Here is a 20617-nt window from a genome sequence, read left to right on the forward strand (position 1 = left end):
ACCACCACCACTAGTGTCCCCTCTCCACCCTTCTTAGCCCCCCTACACCCCCCCGGCCTCCTGGCCTGATCCTTGGCGGCCCTTGCTGTGAAGCACTTCCTCCAGGGCTGGGCCCTCTGGTATTTTAAGCCCCATTAGGGCCGTGTGGCTCCCAGTGTGACTCCTGCCAGGAGAGGGGCAATGGCGTGGGGAGGGCGGGGGGGGGGGGGGGGGTCGTGCGGGGGGTAGGTGGGGTACCCCCACGGATCCCCTGCAACAGGAAGCAGGGGCCTGGCAGCTGAGAAATCAGATTAGTTCTAACTGCCCCCTTCAAACACTCAAACACACACACACACACACACACACACACACACACACACACACACACACACACACACACACACACCTCCTACAGCTCCCACTCACAACCCCCATTTATTCTAAGGGGGGTCCATTTGAATGGCAAACACAGTATGGCCCTTATGGGACACTCAAATCCCCAAATGGCTTACCACTTTTTTTTTTAGCTTTTATAGGTACCCTTCAATAGCAACATTCTTCTTGCAACGCACCTATACAACCACACACACACACACACACACACACACACACACACACACACACACCACACACACACATACACACACATACACACACACACACACATACACACACATACACACACACACAGAGTGACCACCATCCTCCAAAAATTGGAATACACACACACCCATACCAAAATGCATACACACACATACCACAGGCCCAATTTCCATGAGAATAGGTAGATATGATGGACAAATGAAGATTAATGGCATGTTTGCGTGTCAGTGGAGGCTTTGTGGGCAGATTGATGTTCTGCGAAGCTTCTTTTGGTGCCTTGTTTATTTGATCGACAGATGGAGTGAGAGAAGAGGTCGGGAGGGAGGGAGGGAGGGCAGGAAGAATGGTAAAGAAAAAAGAGAGAAAGGGGGGTTGGGCGAAAGTAAAGAATAGGCTGTGGATATGTTTCTTTCTCTCTCTCTCTCTCTCTCTCTCTCTCTCTCTCTCTCTCTCTTTCTCTCTCTCTCTTAAAGTGGTTTGAGAGAGCATGTTGTTGTTGTTGTCTCTGCTGCTATCTGGTACAAGTGTCTCCTTCCTCCTTATCAGGCCCTCGCCACACTAATCTGCTTTGGAGACGACATCTGAAGAGGGAGCCCTGCTCTTCCTCATCCCCAGCCCTGGCTTCCACTCAATCACCAGCACATGGGTGTGTGTGTGTGTGTGTGTGTGTGTGTGTTTGACTGCGTGTGTGACTGTGTGTGTGACTGCGTGTGTGATTCTCTGTGTGTGTGTGTGATTCTCTGTGTATGTGTGTATGTTGTGTGGCTGTGTGTGTGTGTGTGTGTGTATGTTGTGTTTGTGTGAATGGAGTGATGGTACAGTACTCAGGTTCAGCCTAACTGCAGTTGACATTGTTGCATTATTGGCCTTTCCTCCCTCTTGCCTGAGCACACTGTGAACACAGCTACTCTACAGGTTGACTTCCTTCACTTACTTACTTTATACGTTATTGTCCCCAAGGGGAAATTTGTCTTGGGCTTCACGATCACTGCATCACACATACACAGCTCATACATAGGCAATTAAAAAAACAACAGTTACACATACAGCTCCACACCACCACAGTTACAAAAAAAAAAAAAAAACTCAGTCAGAGCTGCACACTGGATAACATATAGGTAGCCAGCTACCTATCATTGAGCATCTTTATGGCAGTTGTGATAAAGGAGTTTTTGTATTTATTTAATCTGCAGTTTAGTACTCTAAAGCGTCTACCTGAGGGTAGGAGGGCAAACTCCTCGTACAGGATGTGTGTGGGGTCTTCTACAATTTTCAGTGCCTCCCTGAGGACTGACTTTTCATAGAGTGCCTGCATGTAGCCCTGGTCTGGATGACCTACAATCTTCAGGGCAGTTTTGACCAGACGCCCCAACTTGGACTTTAACTGAACTGTCAGATTGCCATACCAGGTCTGCATGCCATACTGTATCACGCTCTCTAAGATCATCTGGAAAAATAAAAACAAGAGCCCGCTACTGACACCACACAGCCTCAATCTTCTCAGAAAATACATACTTCCTGAAAATCACTCTTTTTGTCTGTTTGTTTTCGAGAAAGATAGAGTAACAGAGAAAGGATAGATTGATATGCAAATGAATGGATTGAATTTCCCCTTGGGGATCAATAAAGTATCTATCTATCTAGACTCCCTCTCTTGTGCGCCCTCTGAGCATCTGAATCCACTCAGGTCGTAACATTATAAAGTGTTTTACCCCCCCTGCTTTGCCACGGCCCTTCCTATTGCCCTAATAGCATTGCCCCGTCTTTGACCCCTGGCTAAGGCAGTTGGCCGGTGGCACCAGGATATTTACTCAGGCTGCGCGCAGGAAGAGGCGTCGCCTCGTTTCAGCGACAGCTGTCTGTCCACGCGGTCCCCTGGCCCACACACTGGCCATCACCACCTCCACCCCCACCCCCACCCCCCATCTCCATTGCCCCGCAGTGGCAGGTCGCAAAACATACGAGTCCATTTGGTCAGAGGTTGTCAACAAAACACCATCAGCCCAGACCATCAACAAACAAATAGTGTCACCTTCAACCTCCAAGCACCCCCCCCACCCAACCCCAGCAGACAGACACTCAACACCTCCCCGTCAACAGCCAGGCCTCTCTGCAAATAGAGATCAGCATCCCAACACAATACTACACAACACTTCATTATCAACTTAATAGTTGACTTTAATTCACTCAACCATTTAGTGAATTGATCACCACTAATTGTGTTTAATTAAATTGCATTGCGAGACATTGACATCCGATTGCTTTAAAGTTGAGACAAGGATGACTTCAGGTGTGCTGACCTAGATCTTTATAATCAACCAAGATTATTTATGCCCACTTAGATACAGTTATTATACGGCTCTTTACAATGCAAGTAGAATGCTCCATTGACTTGAATGGGATTTCCCAAAGTTCTACCGGTCCATTATTTTCGTAGGACCTCTAAATAATGACCGCTGTCAATGGCAACGGATTTTTATTCAAAAGTGAAGGCAGACGGTTGATCAGCTGTGTTCTAAAGGTTTGATTCAAGTTCAGCGTGTGTTGCGAACTATTTGTTTCTCAGCAAAAGCCACAACGAAATGGTACCAAATAAATGTTGTGGAGTTTATTTTTTCGTTTGGGCAAATAGCCGTATAATAAGCGGGATAATGTATAGAACGCCGGTCATTATTGGGAAAATAAGTCCCTTCAGGGTGAAGCAAGACCTGGTTCGCCCTGTCGGCCCGGTTCGCCCTGTTGGGACTTATTTTCCCAATAATGACCGGCGTTCTATACATTATCCCTTACTTATTTGTCAGGCATCTGTGACTGACCACATGCCAAGCTGGCGTGTAACCTAAAGCCAGTTCCCATATCACTGTGTGGCCACGTGTATGTTGGGCCTTAATGGCTCCGTCATATGACTATGTTCTTATTTTATTGACCCCACGTGGGGAACAGCTTAAGCCTGACAGGGGCCCGGTGGTGATGGAGTTGGCACACGACAGCTCAGCACTCTCGTGTGTGTGTGTGTGTGTGTGTGTGTGTGTGTGTGTGTGTGTGTGTGTGTGTGAGTGTGAGTGTGAGAAAGCGAGAGCTGTGTAGTTGTACTGTGAGGGGATGTGAGAAAGCGAGAGCTGTGTAGTTGTACTGTGAGGGGATCCTATTTTTGTACACATACATGCTCTGGCATTGTGTTCTCCCCAGAGGAGGGAATGCCATATGTAATTGCTGCCACATGTAATTGGGTTTGTTTAGAACCAGAGGTTGCCAGTGTGGCACTTATCAGATGTGTGAAACGCAGATGTGTGTAATTGAGATTGTGTATGTGATTTGTGTGTGTGCGTGTGCGTGTGTGTGTTGTGAATTTGTATGGCTGTGTATTTTTGTAAGGTGGTTGGGATATGCATGTGTGTGATTCTGAGTTAGAGACACGTGTAACTTGAGTTGCTGAAGTTCAGATTGCTAACAGGAGGTGGCGCCAAATCGGACTCGGACTCCAACCCCCACCCCCCCACCCCAAATCAGAATGCACTTTTAAGCATGTTACTCATACTCTTATAATGATGAGGTGCAACATACACCATTGCCATAGATCAACTAAAACTCTGTTTGAATAGGCATGTGCTAGTTTCTGCATCTCACTTGATAAAGACTTTGGTGCTGGTCAAGTCTTGTGTTCAAGAGCTTGAGGAAAGAGCAGAGATTGGTAGTGGAAGGCCTGACTTGCTTGAAATGTCACACTGTCAGTGAATTCCAATGCACAGAACCACTCTAGTCAACTAGCCGCAAGAGGTCATTTGTTTTGCATCATAATAAGGTATTTTATCTTAACTGATGATACGATCAGACTGGCTTTTGAGTGGCTTGCATGTCATGACACAGTTAAAAAAGAAAAGATTGCACGTTTTGGCTTTTAATCCTTGGTCCGATAATTACCAGGTTTCCTAGGAGGACTGTTTAAACTCTCCAAGTGGATGGCGAGGCCTCCTCCTTTGTACATCTGAATTTTCCGCACATGATTGCAACGGTGTGGAATCTGACCCCTCTGACCTCAGGAAGTCTCAGAGCCTTTTTAATAAATGTTGGGCAAGAGAAAGTAAAGAAGAAAAAAGGAGTGGAGGTTTTAAAAAGAAGAAGAAAAAGATTAGAACTAATTGCTGACTTGAGACTGGTATTAAGACAGACAAAAAGCACATCCTGTCATGACTGAAGACAAGAAAGGGGTTAGAGTGAGGTCATCAAAAGCGGTCAAACGAGGCCTTTACTCCCACTGAAATGCTGCAGGACCCAACTACCTATAAACTGATGTGTGAAATTCATGACCTGTACTTTGTATATATGTACGTTTTTTGTCTTTAACTACAGAATGTTTCTCGTGTCAGTATTTGAAGAGCAGTAAGAAATAACCCATATGTTGCATGAACAGATGCAATATTGCTGTTTTTTTTTTTTTTTTGACGAAGAAAACAATGGCCAGATCTGCTCCCCAGGGCCATGTGTGTGTGTGTGTGTGCTTGCGTGTGTGTGTGTGTGTGTGTGTGTGTGTGTGTGTGTGTGTGTGTGTGTGTGTGTGTGTGTGTGTGTGTGCACGTGTGTGTGCGTGTATGGTTGTGTGGTATGTTTTTATCATATTACACATTTTAATTGGAGTGGGCAGAAGCTGGCCTGATAAATACATCCTGTTCAAGTGTCCACCTACAGGAGTATTTGAGTGAGAGTAGGCTGAAAATCTGACATATGCAGGCAGGAGCGGGACAAAATAGCACATAGTTTCACAGGAGTGGGACAGGATCTAACTGGAAGGGACTGAACAAATCCACCCTGCCCAGACCTCTAAGTCAAACCTTTGAGATCTTGAGATCTTTTGTGGAACCATCGACACAAAAGTGCATCAAGGCTGTTTCATCCCATCTGCTGTGCAAGACAGTAGAGACTTTGTACCAACAGAACTGAAACGCTGTCGCGAACATCTGACAGTATTTTTTGGAAATATCCATGATGTGACTTGGCTCTAATTGCAGTTAAAGTCTCTCAGCCTGCAATTTGTGGTTTGCTCAGTAAACATACAAGCATTAGCTTTTATTAATAACATACAAAGGTAGCATTTAAAGGGTCGGGGTGGAGCTCCGGAAAGATAAGTCGATAGTTGCACGGAAACTACTCAACCATTTCCTATATGTATTTTTGTTATCATTAAAAAACAACAGTGCTTGGGTCATATACGTAATTTATGTGAGTAGTTAGAGCTTTAGTGCCTCCAGAATCAGTCTGTGTCATACATGCACATGGGCCGGCCTAGAAGATGAAGCTGTGCTTTGATAGTTTTATGTTCCAGTCTTCTCTTCAACTTTCTCTCATTCTTTTTTTAAAAAATCTCTCTTCTGTTCTTTTTTTTGTTTTTTACTTTGTCTCTGTCCAGTAAAGCTTTTTTGTTACAGGCTGACCACCTCCGCTTCATCTGTTTCATATCAGCAGTCTATCAGCTTCTCAGTAGGTCTACCACATTCCTCAGTAAAATCCATTCTTGCGCCCATTGTTCAAAGAGCAAGTTACTTGTTAAGGGTAAGAGAGGAATATTAGTGTCTCGTAAAATATCAGGGTCGGTTCAGAAACATGGCTCGGTCCAGATGTCATTTCGCTCCAGTAAAAGTTGGGTTTGATGGCTGAAACCCACCAACAAAACCTTGATAGATGAGTGCTACCCATCACAGGCCATACAGTGTTTTTTTTTTTTTTTTTTTTACTCAAGTAAATCCTCAGCTAAGGCTGCAGTTAGCGCTAGAGCTTCAAGCTAGAGTCAGGGATAAGCAAAACAAAGGAGTTAGCACTGGCTAACTTTTCCAGCTCTGAGTCGATGAATGTGTTGTGTCTGGTTGGAACCTTTTTTTTTTCTTCACAAGGCCACAGATGCACTTCTCTGGTGAGAGAGAGAGAGAAAAAATCCTGTCGCCTGAGTCATCCTTCGCATTCTCAGACAGGTTTTGGTGCCCTTCCCTCTTCAAAGTCTGTGGAGTCGGAGGCCTTGCTGTTGTGCCTCGCTGCTCTTTCAGCCTTCACTCTTTGAACTGCGAGCAGATCCTTTGAGAAGCCTGAAAGTTTTCTCCGACGACACCTGATCCTGGGCTTTGGCGAGACGAAAGGCTCTCGCATTGAAGACTCTTGTCAGTATTTTGTCTGCTAGTCTTATCGTGCATTTTGGGGCCTGGAGAGCTCAAGACCGAACATTCTTGAAGAATGGGAAAATACACACGGCACTAACACACATGCAGCATGGTATGATTCCACTAAAGACTGTGCCAGATGACCTTGTGCGATTTGTCTTTGTTTAGGGTGAATTGGCGAATCATTATATGCAGTATTGTGTGTGTTTGAGTTAGCTTCTAAAGTGCTTCTCTTGTGTTGCTAAAGAGAGAGAGAGAGGGAGGGAGAGAGAGGGAGAGAGAGAGAGAGGAGATGTGCCCTGTCGTGAGCCAGATCTCCCTGGGAGATTATCCCACTGCAGAGGCATTTTTCCATCCATGAAATTTCCCGTAAATCTTTTCAAAATTGTTGGATATCGACGTTATCCGGACCCTTATCAGGACTATTAGGACTTGTGTGGTCCATTAGGTTGAGGAAAGGGGCAAATAAAAATTGCCGCCTGGCGGTCTGTGTCTCTCTTCCCCCTTTCACTTTCTTTTCTTCTCTTCTCTTTCTCTCTTTCCGTCATGAAGGCTTCACCCATTTTCCCCTCTCGTTCCCGTCCCATACACATTTATACCCAGTTAAGCGTTTTTATATATTCTCAGGGCCAATATGCTTTGGCCTTGTGGATTTGTGGAGCTACTTTACACACAGTGGCAAAGAAAACAACAGGCAGATCTGCTCCCCGGGGCCAGGCCTGTGTGTGTGTGTGTGTGTGTTTGTGTGTGTGTGTGTGTGTGTGTGTGTGTGTGTGTGTGTGTGTGTGTGTGTGTGTGTGTGTGTGTGTGTACGCAGGTAACGGGATAGCGGCAGGGGAGGGATGAGATCCGGGAGTGGGGATTGGCGAAGAATCCCCAGGCAAGTATCAAACTTCAAGAGCCGTATTAGTGTCGGATTCCACAAAAGTGCATCTTAGAATGCTCTCTCTCTCTCTCTCTCTCTCTCTCTCTCTCTCTCTCTCTCTCTCTCTCTCTCCCTCTCCCTCTCTCTCCCTCTCTCTCTCTCTCCGAGTAGCCTCAAACAAATCAACAACACCGATGATCAACTGAGTTCAAACGCTACCCCCATCCCCCAGCACCCCCTTTTTTGGTCCTCTTTGAAGAGAAAATGACTTGAAAATGGAAACAATTTAGGGAATTAAATGTGGAAACACGCATACGTGTCCTGGCGGGCACACTACACACGCACTCAAACCACTTAGCTCAAAAATCTTAAAGATTTACTGAGTACTCAAGCTGTCAGCTGGTAGTTGTCTTTTTTTTTGTTGTTGTTGTTTTTAATATTAAACAGTTGCATTTATCACGCACATATTCCTGCACGAGCACATTTTTCTTCCTCCAACATTTCTAGTCAAGACACATCTGAACAGATCGTAGCTTGTATTTTGTCTGTTAATAGTGAATACAGTTGAGAGCAGGCTCTGTTCATCTAGCTCAGCAAGACGGGCTTAGATGATACAAAAGATAAGCCTCTGCAGAGACACAGATGCACACACACACACACACACACACACACACAGACATGAAGAGGACTTCCGCCACTTGGCTCATGTGTTTTGGAGAGAGAGAAAGAGAGAGAGAGAGCAGGAAATGAGGGCCCTTTGTGTAGCGATACCTGGCAGACATGTTCAGCATGTGTCGTCTTGCCTCTTGGCGAGCGCAGACCACCAGGCCCTTGGAATGCCTTCGGTCCAGGAAATCTGCTTTATTCTCCGTAATGCTGCGTCCAAAGCCCTGTGCAATCCCACTCCAGCCCCAGGCCTGGCCCCATCGGCTCTCCCCATCGCCCCGGACCTCTGCCAGGGCCCCGCGAAGCAGACAAAGAGGTGCAGAGCAGAGCAGCGCTGCGCTGCAGTATCAGCTACTTAACCTTAGCCTGGGCCGAGACCCCATCTACAAACCCCGTCTCCAACAACCAGTGAACAAATACGAAAACGAGTGACGTTTAAGAATATACAGTGCTACGCTTTGTGCTTTGATTGCAGTTACTGTACAAGATGAACAGTGAGCGTTTGTTGGGTTGCGGGGTGAGGGGGTGGGATGGGGGCTTGTAGGTGAGTACATTTAGATAAGCCCATATTAGCAACTGAACAGGCCGTACCTTTTGGGAGGAGGAGGAAAAAAATGGCAAGATCTAGATCACGAGACCTGTGTGTGTGTGTGTGTGTGTGTGTGGGGGGGGGAGGGGGGAGGGGGGAGGGGGGTACCCGTCTGCAACGTTATACCCAATAATTCTCCCGACACAGCCAGCGATGGCAGCAGATGGAGGGAAGAGGCGTCAGTCTTCACCTGGGAGGACCCATCCCTTCGTCCATCCCCGCCGCGGCCCACGGGAGGCCACCTCCGCCCGGCCATGGAGGAAAAGAAAGCCCCCATTGTGTGCCCCCAAAGCCCCGAGAGTACCACGCTCCTCACTGGGGATCCTGACACCACATTAAGAGCCGCTTACAGGTGGATTATGTGTACGTTTTCAGGATTTGGAGAAAGAAAAAAAACTATGTTGAGGTTGGGCGCATTCGACAGGTTTCCGTCGTTGTTACTCAAAAGGAGGCAAAAGCAAGCACCCGATTCTGTGTAGCTACCAACTGAGCGTTAGTTGAGGGAAGGATAGTTTACTTAGCATGCGTATTAAGAAGTTAGCAGTATGGCAGTATGAATCCTCAACTGGCGGAGTTCTCCGTCAGCAAGACTCAAGTTACCACAGTGGGTGAGATGAGACCACTGCTTTCGGGTTCTGTCGGAGCAGGAGAAATAGCTCCATATCTCAGGTCTGGTTTCTGATACTAATCCTGACACCCAGTAGCCCTTTCACTGATTCATCCCCATCCCAAAAGCAAAATGACATGACTAAAGGGACATAGTCCTTATTGCTGTGTCTTTGCTCCTATTTTTTTTTATTCATTTTTAGACAGATATTATGTTCTCAGTGTTGTGTGAATTGCTTTACGAAAACAAACACCTCTGTTCAGACATCTGTTCAATGAAACGGAAATCAAGACATTTGTTCCACTTGTTCCGCTGATAATGCGTTGAATTGAAATAGTTTATTTATTTCTATGAACAGTCCTATTTGCGGTCCTACTTCTTGTGAAACCACTGTGCCTTTGGCTACAGATACACACTGTACTAAACAAAACCCTCCTACCCTATGCGTGGGTAGTCTCTCTTGGTCAAGTCCATTTGGAGTGGGACCATCGTTAAATCATCTGGAGCACTGGGCCTGAGGTCCACACTGTGGGGGAGCGCTGGACAGCCTTCCAGTGGCAGGTATTGGAGACGGACCTGCACAACTGAACTGTTGTTGTTGGACTGAAAGGTTGACTGGTTTTCAAGTGGACAGACCTCCCTCTCTCTCTCTCTCTCTCTCTCTCCCCCCCCCCTCTCCCTCTGTTTCATTGAGCCCCTCTGTGTGCACATAAACAGACTGAAGAGGCTATGTTGTTAGCGGATGTGTCATTAGCCCTCCAGGCAATACCCGAGAACTGGGGAGGGATACAACTGTGCTGTGTTTTCTAAACAAGTCACAGTAATTTGACAAAAATGCTAACACAGTGAATCTAATCGATTAGATCTTGTGGTCGAAGTGAGGGAAAGACGTGGTGTGCAACGGAACAAAACGTGTCCGGATTCGACAGAGAGTTTTGTCTTTTTATTTATTTTCTTTCTTCTCGGGCCATCGGAACGTTGTGTGGGTTTTGATCTCTGATTGGCAGATGATTTAAGTGCGACAGGAAGTTTCCCGGGGTAGCGGTCTCACGAACGGTGGGGGGGCGGAACCGTCTCCTATAGGCCACGCCAGCGCCCTCTCCGAGATCTCCTCCTTGTGTATTTATCGGTTGGCGAGGGGCGCGGGTCCCGTCCTAAATCCTGGCCTGCCTGAGAAATGGAAGCGTTTCAGATGCTCCCGGTGAACTGTCCTCCAGGGCAGAGCCATAACTAATCTCTTTCATCTCCGGTCGCTCGCAGGGAGAAAGCAGAGCTGTCCCTCCTCCAAGATCTTGCCTCTGTTAAATAGATCACCTTGGGGGGATGCAGGCACCCCCCTCCACCCAAAACCCTTTCCACCCCTCCACCTCTTTGCCTCTCCCTCTCTCCCTCTCTCCCTCCCTCCCTTCCTCCTGTCTTCTTGCTGGGCTGCCTTCCCTTTGGCTTTCCCCTTTTCCTTCCTTCCTCTATTCCTCCACTAATAGCTCCCTTGTTCCTGTTGAGTGGGAGCTGCCAGTGCAGCGGCCATTGGGGGAAGATTCATTAGAGGCTGGGTAATTGTAAACAGGCAGAGGGGTAGGCAGCAGTGGAGTCTAATGCCCAGACCAGTGAGGGTCAGAGACAGACTGGTCAGAAGGCCACTCTTTCTTTCTCTCAATCACTGGTTTCTATTCATTATCACTCTGTCATGTCAACTTTAGGTTTGAAAAGTAGTTTCTTCTTCTGTCTCTTTTTTCTTTTCTTTCTTTCTTTCTTTCTTTCTTTCTTTCTTTCTTTCTTTCTTTCTTTCTTCCATTCTGTCTTTTTCTCCTTGCCATCATTCCCATTTTGCCCCTTATGGGTTCATCTGCAATGTTGTTATAGGAACAGTATGAAATATGCTGTTGAAAGAGCTGCCTTATACTCTACTTGTATGGCTGCACACTGTGATATTCTGTATTAAGTGTCTGATTTTATACTGACGTTAGAGTTGATGTAGAGCATCAGGGGCAGGAAGGAGGGTGGCTTGGGTCGGGGGTGGGGGTGGGGGGTAATCAGATACCCATCTCCCTCTCTGACTTTCTGGAAAGTTGCCTTGGCGACAGGAAAATGTGGCGTTGACGAGAGGTTACAGTAAACATGGCTACAAAATGCCACTGGGGACGGGCAGGAAGGAAGGTGTCGTGTTCCACTGTTACCAGGCAGCGCTAGGCAACCAACCCCACTTAATAATAGCCATTTATGACATTGTTGTGTACAGCCTGTAGTCAGCAGCAAACCTCAGGACTGAGGTCAATTATGTTTTAGCATATTCTGTTGTTCTTTTTATCTATCTTTTTCTTTCTTATATATTCCTTTATTTGACAATAACTATTTCTTGAATGTTGTTGGAAGTTGTTGTAGTGTTGGCTCAGAGTATCTGTGTGTTCTCCAGGCTGTGTGTTCTGAATAATAACCGCCTCCACTGAGTCATCAACTAGGCATGCTACCAACCAATCATGTAATCTCCTCTGTGTGCTCCAGTTGCTCGTATATACAGGGAAATAATAGACTTGAAAGCGCTGATTTTTCTTTTTTTTCTTTTTCTTTTTTGTCTCATGAAGAGAACACAAATAAAAAACAGCTAGAGGAAGAGAGGGCTTAGAGGAATGACATTAATGTCCTTACATCCTGTGTTATGCTGCAGCCATGCAACATGGGGAGTGTTTACGGTCATTTTCTGTCCCCCTCCTTTGAGAAACTGTATACACTGGTAAACATTCGGCGCTTAAGTTTAGAGTTGTGGTAACCTGTGTTGACTTCTTCTGCATGCAGGCATGCCTGCTTACACTCACGGCGTCTTCAAGTGTTTTTGGAAAAAAAAAAGAGAGATGTTTTCTAAGTTGTCTCAAATGTTTGTGCGGTGGCTGTCATGTATTTTCTTTTCTTTTATCTTAGTGTCTTGCACAATGGCAAAATCTGAATTCACTTGCATGGCAAGAAGAAATGACGCACAACAGAACACAGAAAAGTAGGAATGAAGCATTGTCACACATTCCCAGAATAAACTGGCCCACGGATTCACCAAGAGCACAATTCACTGACATGTCAAAAAAAAAGAAAAATGGCTTGCTTGATGATTCTTGCAAGACACCCACCACAAAATCAGACTCCATTATTTAATGTTGGACACAGAAGTGTAGGGAGGCAACAGAAGACAAGTACCCCCTGCTGTACCGGGAGGTCTCCTTAGGACACCAACCGTCCCCCTGTCCACTCGTTGTGTCTCCCCCTAAAAAACGTGTGGCTAGCGCTAGCGGGAGACACCGTGCAGTCGAGCGTGAAAAGAAAGGGTTCGATTGTTTTTTTGCTGTTTTTTTTTTTTTTTTTTTGCCTCAGCCGCGCCGGGCGCTCGCGTTACCCCAGAAACCCTCATTTTGTGCACTGATTATGGTGTATGGTTTCTCCAAAGACAAACAAAGACCTCTAAATACAGTACGGCCAATTGGTAGGATCCTGAATTGGGGCGGAGGAAACAGAAAAGAAACCAATTAGGAATCGGAAGCCACTAATTAAAAGCTCCACGCAAGACAGATTGCATCAATTTTATTTGCTTTTTTTGTGCCCGCTTTTTGTGCCTGTGATTTTTGAGCCAGGGCTTGTACTCCAGCATGCATTCTTTTTGGCACAAGCTTGTGACCAAACTGCTTTTATGCTCGAAAAATCCCAAAAATGCAGCTGTTGAGCACTGACTGATCTGCTGGCATGAGTTTAGCAAGATTAAGCTCTTCCATGGAAAGCACTGTGGCTTGTAGTTTCTAGTATATGCAGTGGCTCGATGGTTTGAAATGTCTACTACACCCTGCCAAGGTTATTTCTGTCGGCTGTTGCAAATGGCCGATTTGACAATGCTCAGGTGGTTTAGTGGTTAACCAACGCTTCAGTTCATGAACCGAAGCCGGTTGTAGCTTTGAAACAGATAAAGGTTCATTTTTTGTTTTGCTCTAAGAAGATCCAGTGGTTTTTAAAACCTCTTTAGCATGACATGGCGTGAGGGCGGTGAGATAATTACCTGAGACTGTTCAGTTCAAGGGCTTTATGTTTATTAAGACCGGCAGTTCTGCTTCTGTGGGTACAATATTAATGGCAAGGTGGTTCTATTGTCTTCTATTTAGCCCTTAAAGGAGTACCGTCACACCGGGTGGGACGGGAATGTTGAGAAATTAACATTCTAAAGAATATCTGGGTTCATTGAATTCAACATAGAATTTTAGAACCTTCAATTGTTGCGGAACTTAGAATGTTCAAAAACCTACACCTTTAAGGGTTAGGATGAGAGTATCTTTAATGTTGCCACATCATTGATGACCTGTAAAATCTCTTGTCTTCCTAAAGAGAGGAAAAAAATGTTTTTTCCTTGATGTTTTTACAGAACGGAGACACGGGGCCTCTCAACCCGAATGATGACAATTCCGTGTACTGCAGAGCGTTTACATTGTGCAAACCCTGTGTAGTTAAAAAGAGCAGTTAAGTGTTGCTCTGAATTGGATGGAGCGTTTTCCAGCAAACTGTCGGCTCGGCAAAAAACAAGAAGTGGTCCCAGGTTTGGAAAGATGGCTTTACTTTTAACAGCCGACTGGGGGAGCGAGGGCTCGAAGCGTCTCCGGGGGCTCGAGTCCGAGTTGAGGGTGATGATGGGATGTGCTCCCTGAGCTCGAGCCTTGGACGCACGGACGACCCCCATGCCAACGGCGCCATCCCATAATATTGTCTGCGCTTCGCAGAGCTGACCTTGGAGCCACATGGAGTCAGCCTTGACATCCACCCCCTCCTCCAACCATCATCGCCCCCCCCCCCCCCCCCCCCCCCCCAAAAAAAAAGGAGGACATCAACATGTCCTCGGGTCTTGTCGTTGTTTCCTTCCCAAGGAATGGCAGGAGCTTCAAGGAGGGGTGGTTGGGGATGGTTGGGGGGACAAATGTGTGTGTGTGTTTTTTTTCTTTCCTCCAGTGATGGAGAGACAGAAAAAGAGAGAGGAAATAACTGAGACCTTGTAACTTCCCTTTCATTTGGCCCTAATGGGTTTTCCAGGCCCAGACTAAAGAGGGATGGCTGGATTTTCCTGTATGCTACACCTTGGCCTGCAGGAAATGTACAAAACAGGACAGCACATCACAATTCATTTCTTTAGACAGGCATTTTTCCTTTTTGTCTTTCTATCTCTCTCTCTCTCTCTCTCTCTCTCTCTCTCTCTCTCTCTCTCTCTCTCTCTCTCTCTCTTTCTTTCTTTCTTTCTTTCTTTCTTTCTTTCTTTCTTTCTTTCTTTCCCCCCCCCCCCTCTCTCTCTCCCCCTGTCTCTCATGGAGAGCCAAGATAAACATCTTAATTTACACATCATCTGCTGACTCACACCATTCATCCATCTTGGACCTGACCATGGATCATCATTTTCCCCTCCAGTACACGGGTGGGACCCGTCCTGCCCTGGGACTCACGTCTCACCACACGTCTTACTCTAAGGTTTTGACTGCTGTGATTTACCGTGATGTTCTGTAATCGGATCGGATGCCTCAGTACACACTCTGTTTCACTGGAAAGACCAACAGTGGTGCATTCCAAGATGCGCACAGCATGGTTAAACCATTAATTGTTATTCCATCCACTGCATTTAGGATCATTTGTCAGTTTGTCAGGTTTTGCATTCAGTGTAGCCTCCCGATCTTTTTTGTGCTTCGTATACTCTCTCAATCACTTCCTGCATTGAGTTCAATCTCCCAATCGCCCCCCAAGCATTTAGTTTAGTGCCTAGTCATTCTCCGCCTGCCGAGCGCTTTGCCAGTGTCTCATTCAGCGGTGACAAATAAAGTGGGCCGATTCCCAGACCAGAGACTACAGACGGTAGAGTCTGTACGCTAGGACCGCTCGGACGCCGGGCCCGACGGGTGGGTCGGAGCATTGTTACGGCGCGCGGAGCGCCGAGGATGGACACAGAGGTGACTCTGTGCCTGCCTCTGTGCCTGCAGTCACCACCGGCCCATTGAAAGGCTGCCCAGTCCCGGATCAATGATGGCCGTTGTCTGCTGTGCCAAACGCTGTTTGCATGCCTTTTTGAATTGGTCTTCATTTTTTGTTCTGTTGGGAAGGTTTTTTTTTTTTTTGGTTTCTTTCTTTTTTCTTTTTTTTTTTTTTTCTCCTGCTCTCTTTTCTCTCTCACTGTCTCGTTTTTTTTTTTGACAATGGTTGAAAGAGGCCCTTTTTTGGAGAATGGCCCCTTTTGCGTAACCAAGGCCAACAGTCAGGAGTAAATAATTAACAGATCAAATTTGTTTCATATTTGCCCTCATTTTCCTGGTAGATTCCCACACATTTTCCCCTCCCCTTTCACTCTGTCTCAGTACAGCGCGGTACATTGTGTAGGAACAGAGAGAGGAGTTATTCACTGGAGAAGGACTGCTTTCACCATGACTGATGGTGCAATGGCAGCTTCCTTTTAGCTCTTTCTGTGTGTGTGTATGTGTGAGAGAGAGAGAGAGAGAGTGTAATTTCATTAAATAATCCCTTGGTTGTGTCATATTCTGTAGAAGTCTCAAAGACTTGCAGCAACTTGTGTAAGGGATTAAAAGGAATTGTAACATTATGTGTAGCTATGGGCCTTTACATTTAGATAACAATAAATACATCATGTACGCTCAGCTGACTAATATTACATGAAAAATGCTAAAAGAGTAAAGAGAAAAAAAGTAAAGTATTGAGTAGTATGAGGCTTAATACCTTCATAAGGATCATGGCAGACCCTTGTCAGACTGGCAGTGAAGTGCTGCTGTGAGTCCATGTGTGGTTTCTCACTATTGGGCTGCTTTCCTTTGGCCTTAGTCTGAGTTAGTTAACCACATTTTCATGGGGCTTTTGTGTGATGATGTGTAGAGAAGCTCACGGCTCAGATGAAACCTCTTTCAGTAGCTTCAGGCGTCATTTCTACATACATGTACCAGCTACACAGCTAGGGCCTGGCTGAGGCATATTGATTGTTTCACAGGTAGGGCTGGGACAACGCGGCGGCGTAATCGATTACGTTGGCGCAAAAAATACGTCGACGCAAAATATGCGCGTCGATTTGTCAGACCCAAAACTTTGAATTTTACACCTTCAGTGTTTCCTATACGTTGACTAATCTGTGGTGGGGCGCCACAAAACCGGCCGTCACACATTGATGTTCTATGTTGTACTATTTAAATTAAAGATAAGATAAAATCCTTTGAGCTGCACTTTTTACACACGCAGCCTTTCCCTGCCCCGCCCGCTCTCTCTCGTAACGAGCCCGCTGCCCCTCCTCTGCATGTGCATTTAACACAAAATATTCACGATTGTTGAAGGATTGTTGTTGCCACGTAGAAGCATTGCATAGAACACGGCTGGCTAAATTGCTATTAAATCCGCTTAGCATTATGACCATGCTGTGCAAATTTGTTCAAAACTGCTGTAGTCAAGTTAACTCTGCTAAGGTCTAAACTTGAGGAGGAGGCTAAACTTAGTTAAGTTATGCAATCAAGCAGTATCTCAAAGCTAACGTTAGAATACTGTTTGGATGTTGAGTTTAGCATGCTTACTTACAGCTGCTTGTCAATTTCGTTGCTCAGGGCTCATTTTATTTAGCCTAGAAATCTAGACGCGCCCCTAGCGGCAGCAAATTACATTTGCTGCCAGGGCTACATTTTATTGACACTGACACTGAATGTTTGCAAAATCCCGATGTAAATGGAAAAGTGTTTTCCAAGACTCAAAAGTGCTTGTCCCAAGGAGAAGTACAAACTGTTATTTGAACTAACTACGTTAGTTCTTGAATTTCCCCTGGGGATCAATAAAGTATCTATCTATCGATCTACGTTATGAATTGCATCCATACATCAGCTGCGTTTTAACTGCGTTAGTGTTACAATTGCAAGGGAACGAACGTCTTAAAGTAACAGGCACTCAATTAGACCTATACACTACTGAACTTTATTGAATGCTACCTCTGACTAAGAATGCATTACTTTGCACTTGTATAGTCTTTTATTTTGGAATTTTAAGAGCAATAAACATATATTGCAATGTTAAGGGTTAATTCATGTTTTTTTTTTTTCATTCAGATATATAAATCAACATGTATAAATTGCTATTAGTCAATTAATGGGGAGATAATCGATAATCAAATCGAATCGAAAAATCGAATCGGACTGAAAAAATGAATCGTTAGATTAATCGATGCATCGAATAAATAATCGCTAGATTAATCGTTTAAAAAATAATCGTTTATCCCAGCCCTATTCACAGGATGTATTCACTGCTTTTTGCCAAGCAGCTTGATTTGATCATTTATTTGTAATATAGTGGGGTTTTTTCGCCAAGTGCTGTTGTTCCCTCGGAACCTTTGGATCCTACACAGAAATGCAGAAAAGACCCTCATATGCTCACAAACACCCATGCACCAGCACACACACACACACACACACAGAACCACTTCCATACTCTCAAACACACACACATGCATCGACACACATACTCACAAATACACACACACACACACACACACCCTGGCGGACCTGCAGTGAAGTGAAGGAAGTATGTGAAGTGTCATTATGTGAGGGTGGTGTGTGTGTCTTGTTGTCTGGTGCACCTGTCCATTGATGGGCAGTTAGCATGTTCCACTGTGCTGTGCATGTTGTATGGCACCCTTGTGGGGCTTTGGGGGCCAGTTACTTGCAGTGTTTGCTTTCTGTGTGTGTGTGTGTGTGTGTGTGTGTGTGTGTGTGTTTCTGTTTCTTTTCCCCCTGCCCTTTCTTGTCTTTTTTCCCTCTTGACAATCAAGGAGGAATTATCTTCTTTCCGGAAAAAAGCACAAGGCAGCCCACTAATTTTAGATGGACTTGATTGAGCCTGGAGGCCACGGGATCAGGCCCACATCCGCTGAAATCCAGCAATGCTAATTCTAACCATAACACAGTTAACATGTGTTTTGCTCTCCCTTGCAAACACTGATTGGAGACTAGCTCTCTCTCTCTCTCTCAGCTCTCCATCCCTCTCTCTCAGCTTTCTGTCCCTCTGCTCTCTCTCTCTCTCTCTCTTTCTTTCTCTCTCTCTCTCTCTCTCTCCCTCTCTCTCTGCAGTGTCTGTCGCCAGGCTCTGTCCCTGCCCTCCTCCTCCCTTATGGGCTTTCTGCTCTGCTCTGCTCAGCCTCTGTCTCTGTCTGCCGCTGTGGTGAGGCAGTGTGCTGTTAGTTATGTCCTGCTATGTACTCCACTGTGTTCGGCTGTACTCTGCTGCGTTGTGCTGTGCTGTGTATATCTGTCAAGGTGTATATATAGATGCAAGGCCACTTAGGGCAAAAACCTCACATGTCTGACACGAGTCCCCAGTGCACTCCAAAGACCTGGTGACCATGGCAGGGCGTTCATTACGGGAACGATTTGGCACAGGCTAAAACATGGCCTTTTTTTTTTTGGACTCTCTGGGCCTCTGTTGGGTTTATGAATATATGCTGGAGTTGAGCGTGTTTTGGGGCAAGAGGGTTCAAATGAATATTAAAGAGTTCTGTAAAGTTCATGGGCTGCGTTCGACATAAGGGCCGTTTTGTTCCCAAGTTGCCGTGCGGAGATAGTGTTACAGACGTGGATGCGGAGCGTTGGAGTTGAACCCCAGTCTAAACCCATGTGTGTGTGTCGGTCCAGTGTGTTCAGGCTTCACAATGAGCTGTTTATCCATTCAAAAAGACAGAGACATGCCCGTTTAAACTTCCATAGCATCCAGCACTATGTATGCCCTGTTTGTTCCTATGGAGTTACTCACAGCTGCAACATAGTGTATAGTTATATAGTCTTATATAGTCTTAATCTTTAAATTATGTATAATTTACTTTGATATATTATCTGAAAAAGTAATATTTTTAAAAAATATGAAAATAGTTCATGATTTCTCAGAGGTTAGCTACTCCCACTTACCTGCAATCACTACAGATGAGTTGGTTGTGTCTTACATCCACGATGAAAGCATTTCTGGTCTTTTGAGCTCAGACTTCTGAGCACAAAGCTTCAAACTAGGTTTGTGTACCCACTCTAATCAGGCCTCTGCCCAAAAGTGCGGAAGCGTGCGTCTGACAGGAGTCCTGCGCGCGGCTCAGCGTGAGCTAATGACAGTGTGGTGATTACAGTGGCATGCCCCGCTAACACCACCCCACCCCACCCTCGGGCCACTGCAGACAGCTGGTGCTGGTTAACTGGCAGGACCCCCCCCCCCCCCACACACACACACACACAACAACCACAGACATGACAAACACGACCTCGGGACAAGACACTCGACTCCACCAGTGATGAGGAAGAACCCCCCACCCCCCACCCTAAACTAAACTCCCCCACACACCCACACCTTGTCTTTGTGTGGACTGACTTCTGCCCCACCACCCACCCCTCAGCACCCCCCTCAGCACCCCCCCACCCTGATCACCGTGGTGCCCCAGGGGTAATCTCCTTCCTTTCCTACCCCACCCTCAGTCAGTCCCTGTCTCTCCAGGGGTCTCAGACTTAAAGACTCTGTTTTGACAAATGTGTTTATTTCGGAGATCTTGACAGTAATTGTTGGAGAATGGCAGGCAAAGGAAAGTATGCAAGTATTGTGACAAGCCTCACATGGGGGGCACACAAGGGGTAGGGCTTTGGGGTGGAGTGGGTGGTGATGGGGGTGGTGGTGCTTCAGAGCTCAGTTTTTGTATGGGCCGCCACAGCACTGTCCACGGCATGGAAGAGGAGGGATGGAGGGATGCAAGAGGAGAGAGAGAGAGAGAGAGAGAGAGAGGACTGTTTTTGTTGAGAGCTCCTTTCTTTTCTATTTTTTCTTCCTCTTCGTTCTTTTTTTGCCTTGAAGGAATCTCGGAGGCTGCTTGGCTTCCTCTGATGGGAGCAGACCCCCCTTCCTCCTCCTCCTCCTCCTCCTCCTCTCTTTCTCTTCCTGCGCCTCTCCGGTTTCAGCCAGGCGAGCGTCTGCTGCCAGCTCCACTCGGGCCTTCCGCTCGCTGACAAACACAATGTGCTCCCAGCGCAACCTGCTGCACAGACATCAGGGGAGAGGGAGGGATAGAACGAGGGAGGGAGAGAGAGTGAGGGAGAGAGTGAGGGAGAGAACAAGGGAGAGAGAGTGAGGGAGGGCAATAACCTACAGATTGTGTCAGT

General features: G+C 46.1%; 1 protein-coding gene across 2 annotated transcripts in view; it reads left to right on the top strand.

Annotated features, from left to right (window-relative positions):
- Positions 1 to 20617, top strand: part of spata5 (spermatogenesis associated 5) — a 98711-nt gene that overhangs the window by 26317 nt on the left and 51777 nt on the right. Inside the window, exon 15 of one of the 2 annotated variants that reach the window (XM_042074828.1) lies at positions 1129 to 1262. The exons of the other annotated variant lie outside the window; for it this stretch is intronic. Coding sequence (XP_041930762.1) covers positions 1129 to 1167 — 39 coding nt within the window. The 3' untranslated portion in view covers positions 1168 to 1262. Of the gene's footprint in view, positions 1 to 1128; positions 1263 to 20617 lie in introns of those variants that run through there. 2 annotated transcript variants of the gene reach the window in all.

The sequence above is a fragment of the Alosa sapidissima genome, chromosome 20 (genome assembly GCF_018492685.1).
Source record: "Alosa sapidissima isolate fAloSap1 chromosome 20, fAloSap1.pri, whole genome shotgun sequence".
Lineage (NCBI taxonomy): Eukaryota > Metazoa > Chordata > Actinopteri > Clupeiformes > Clupeidae > Alosa > Alosa sapidissima.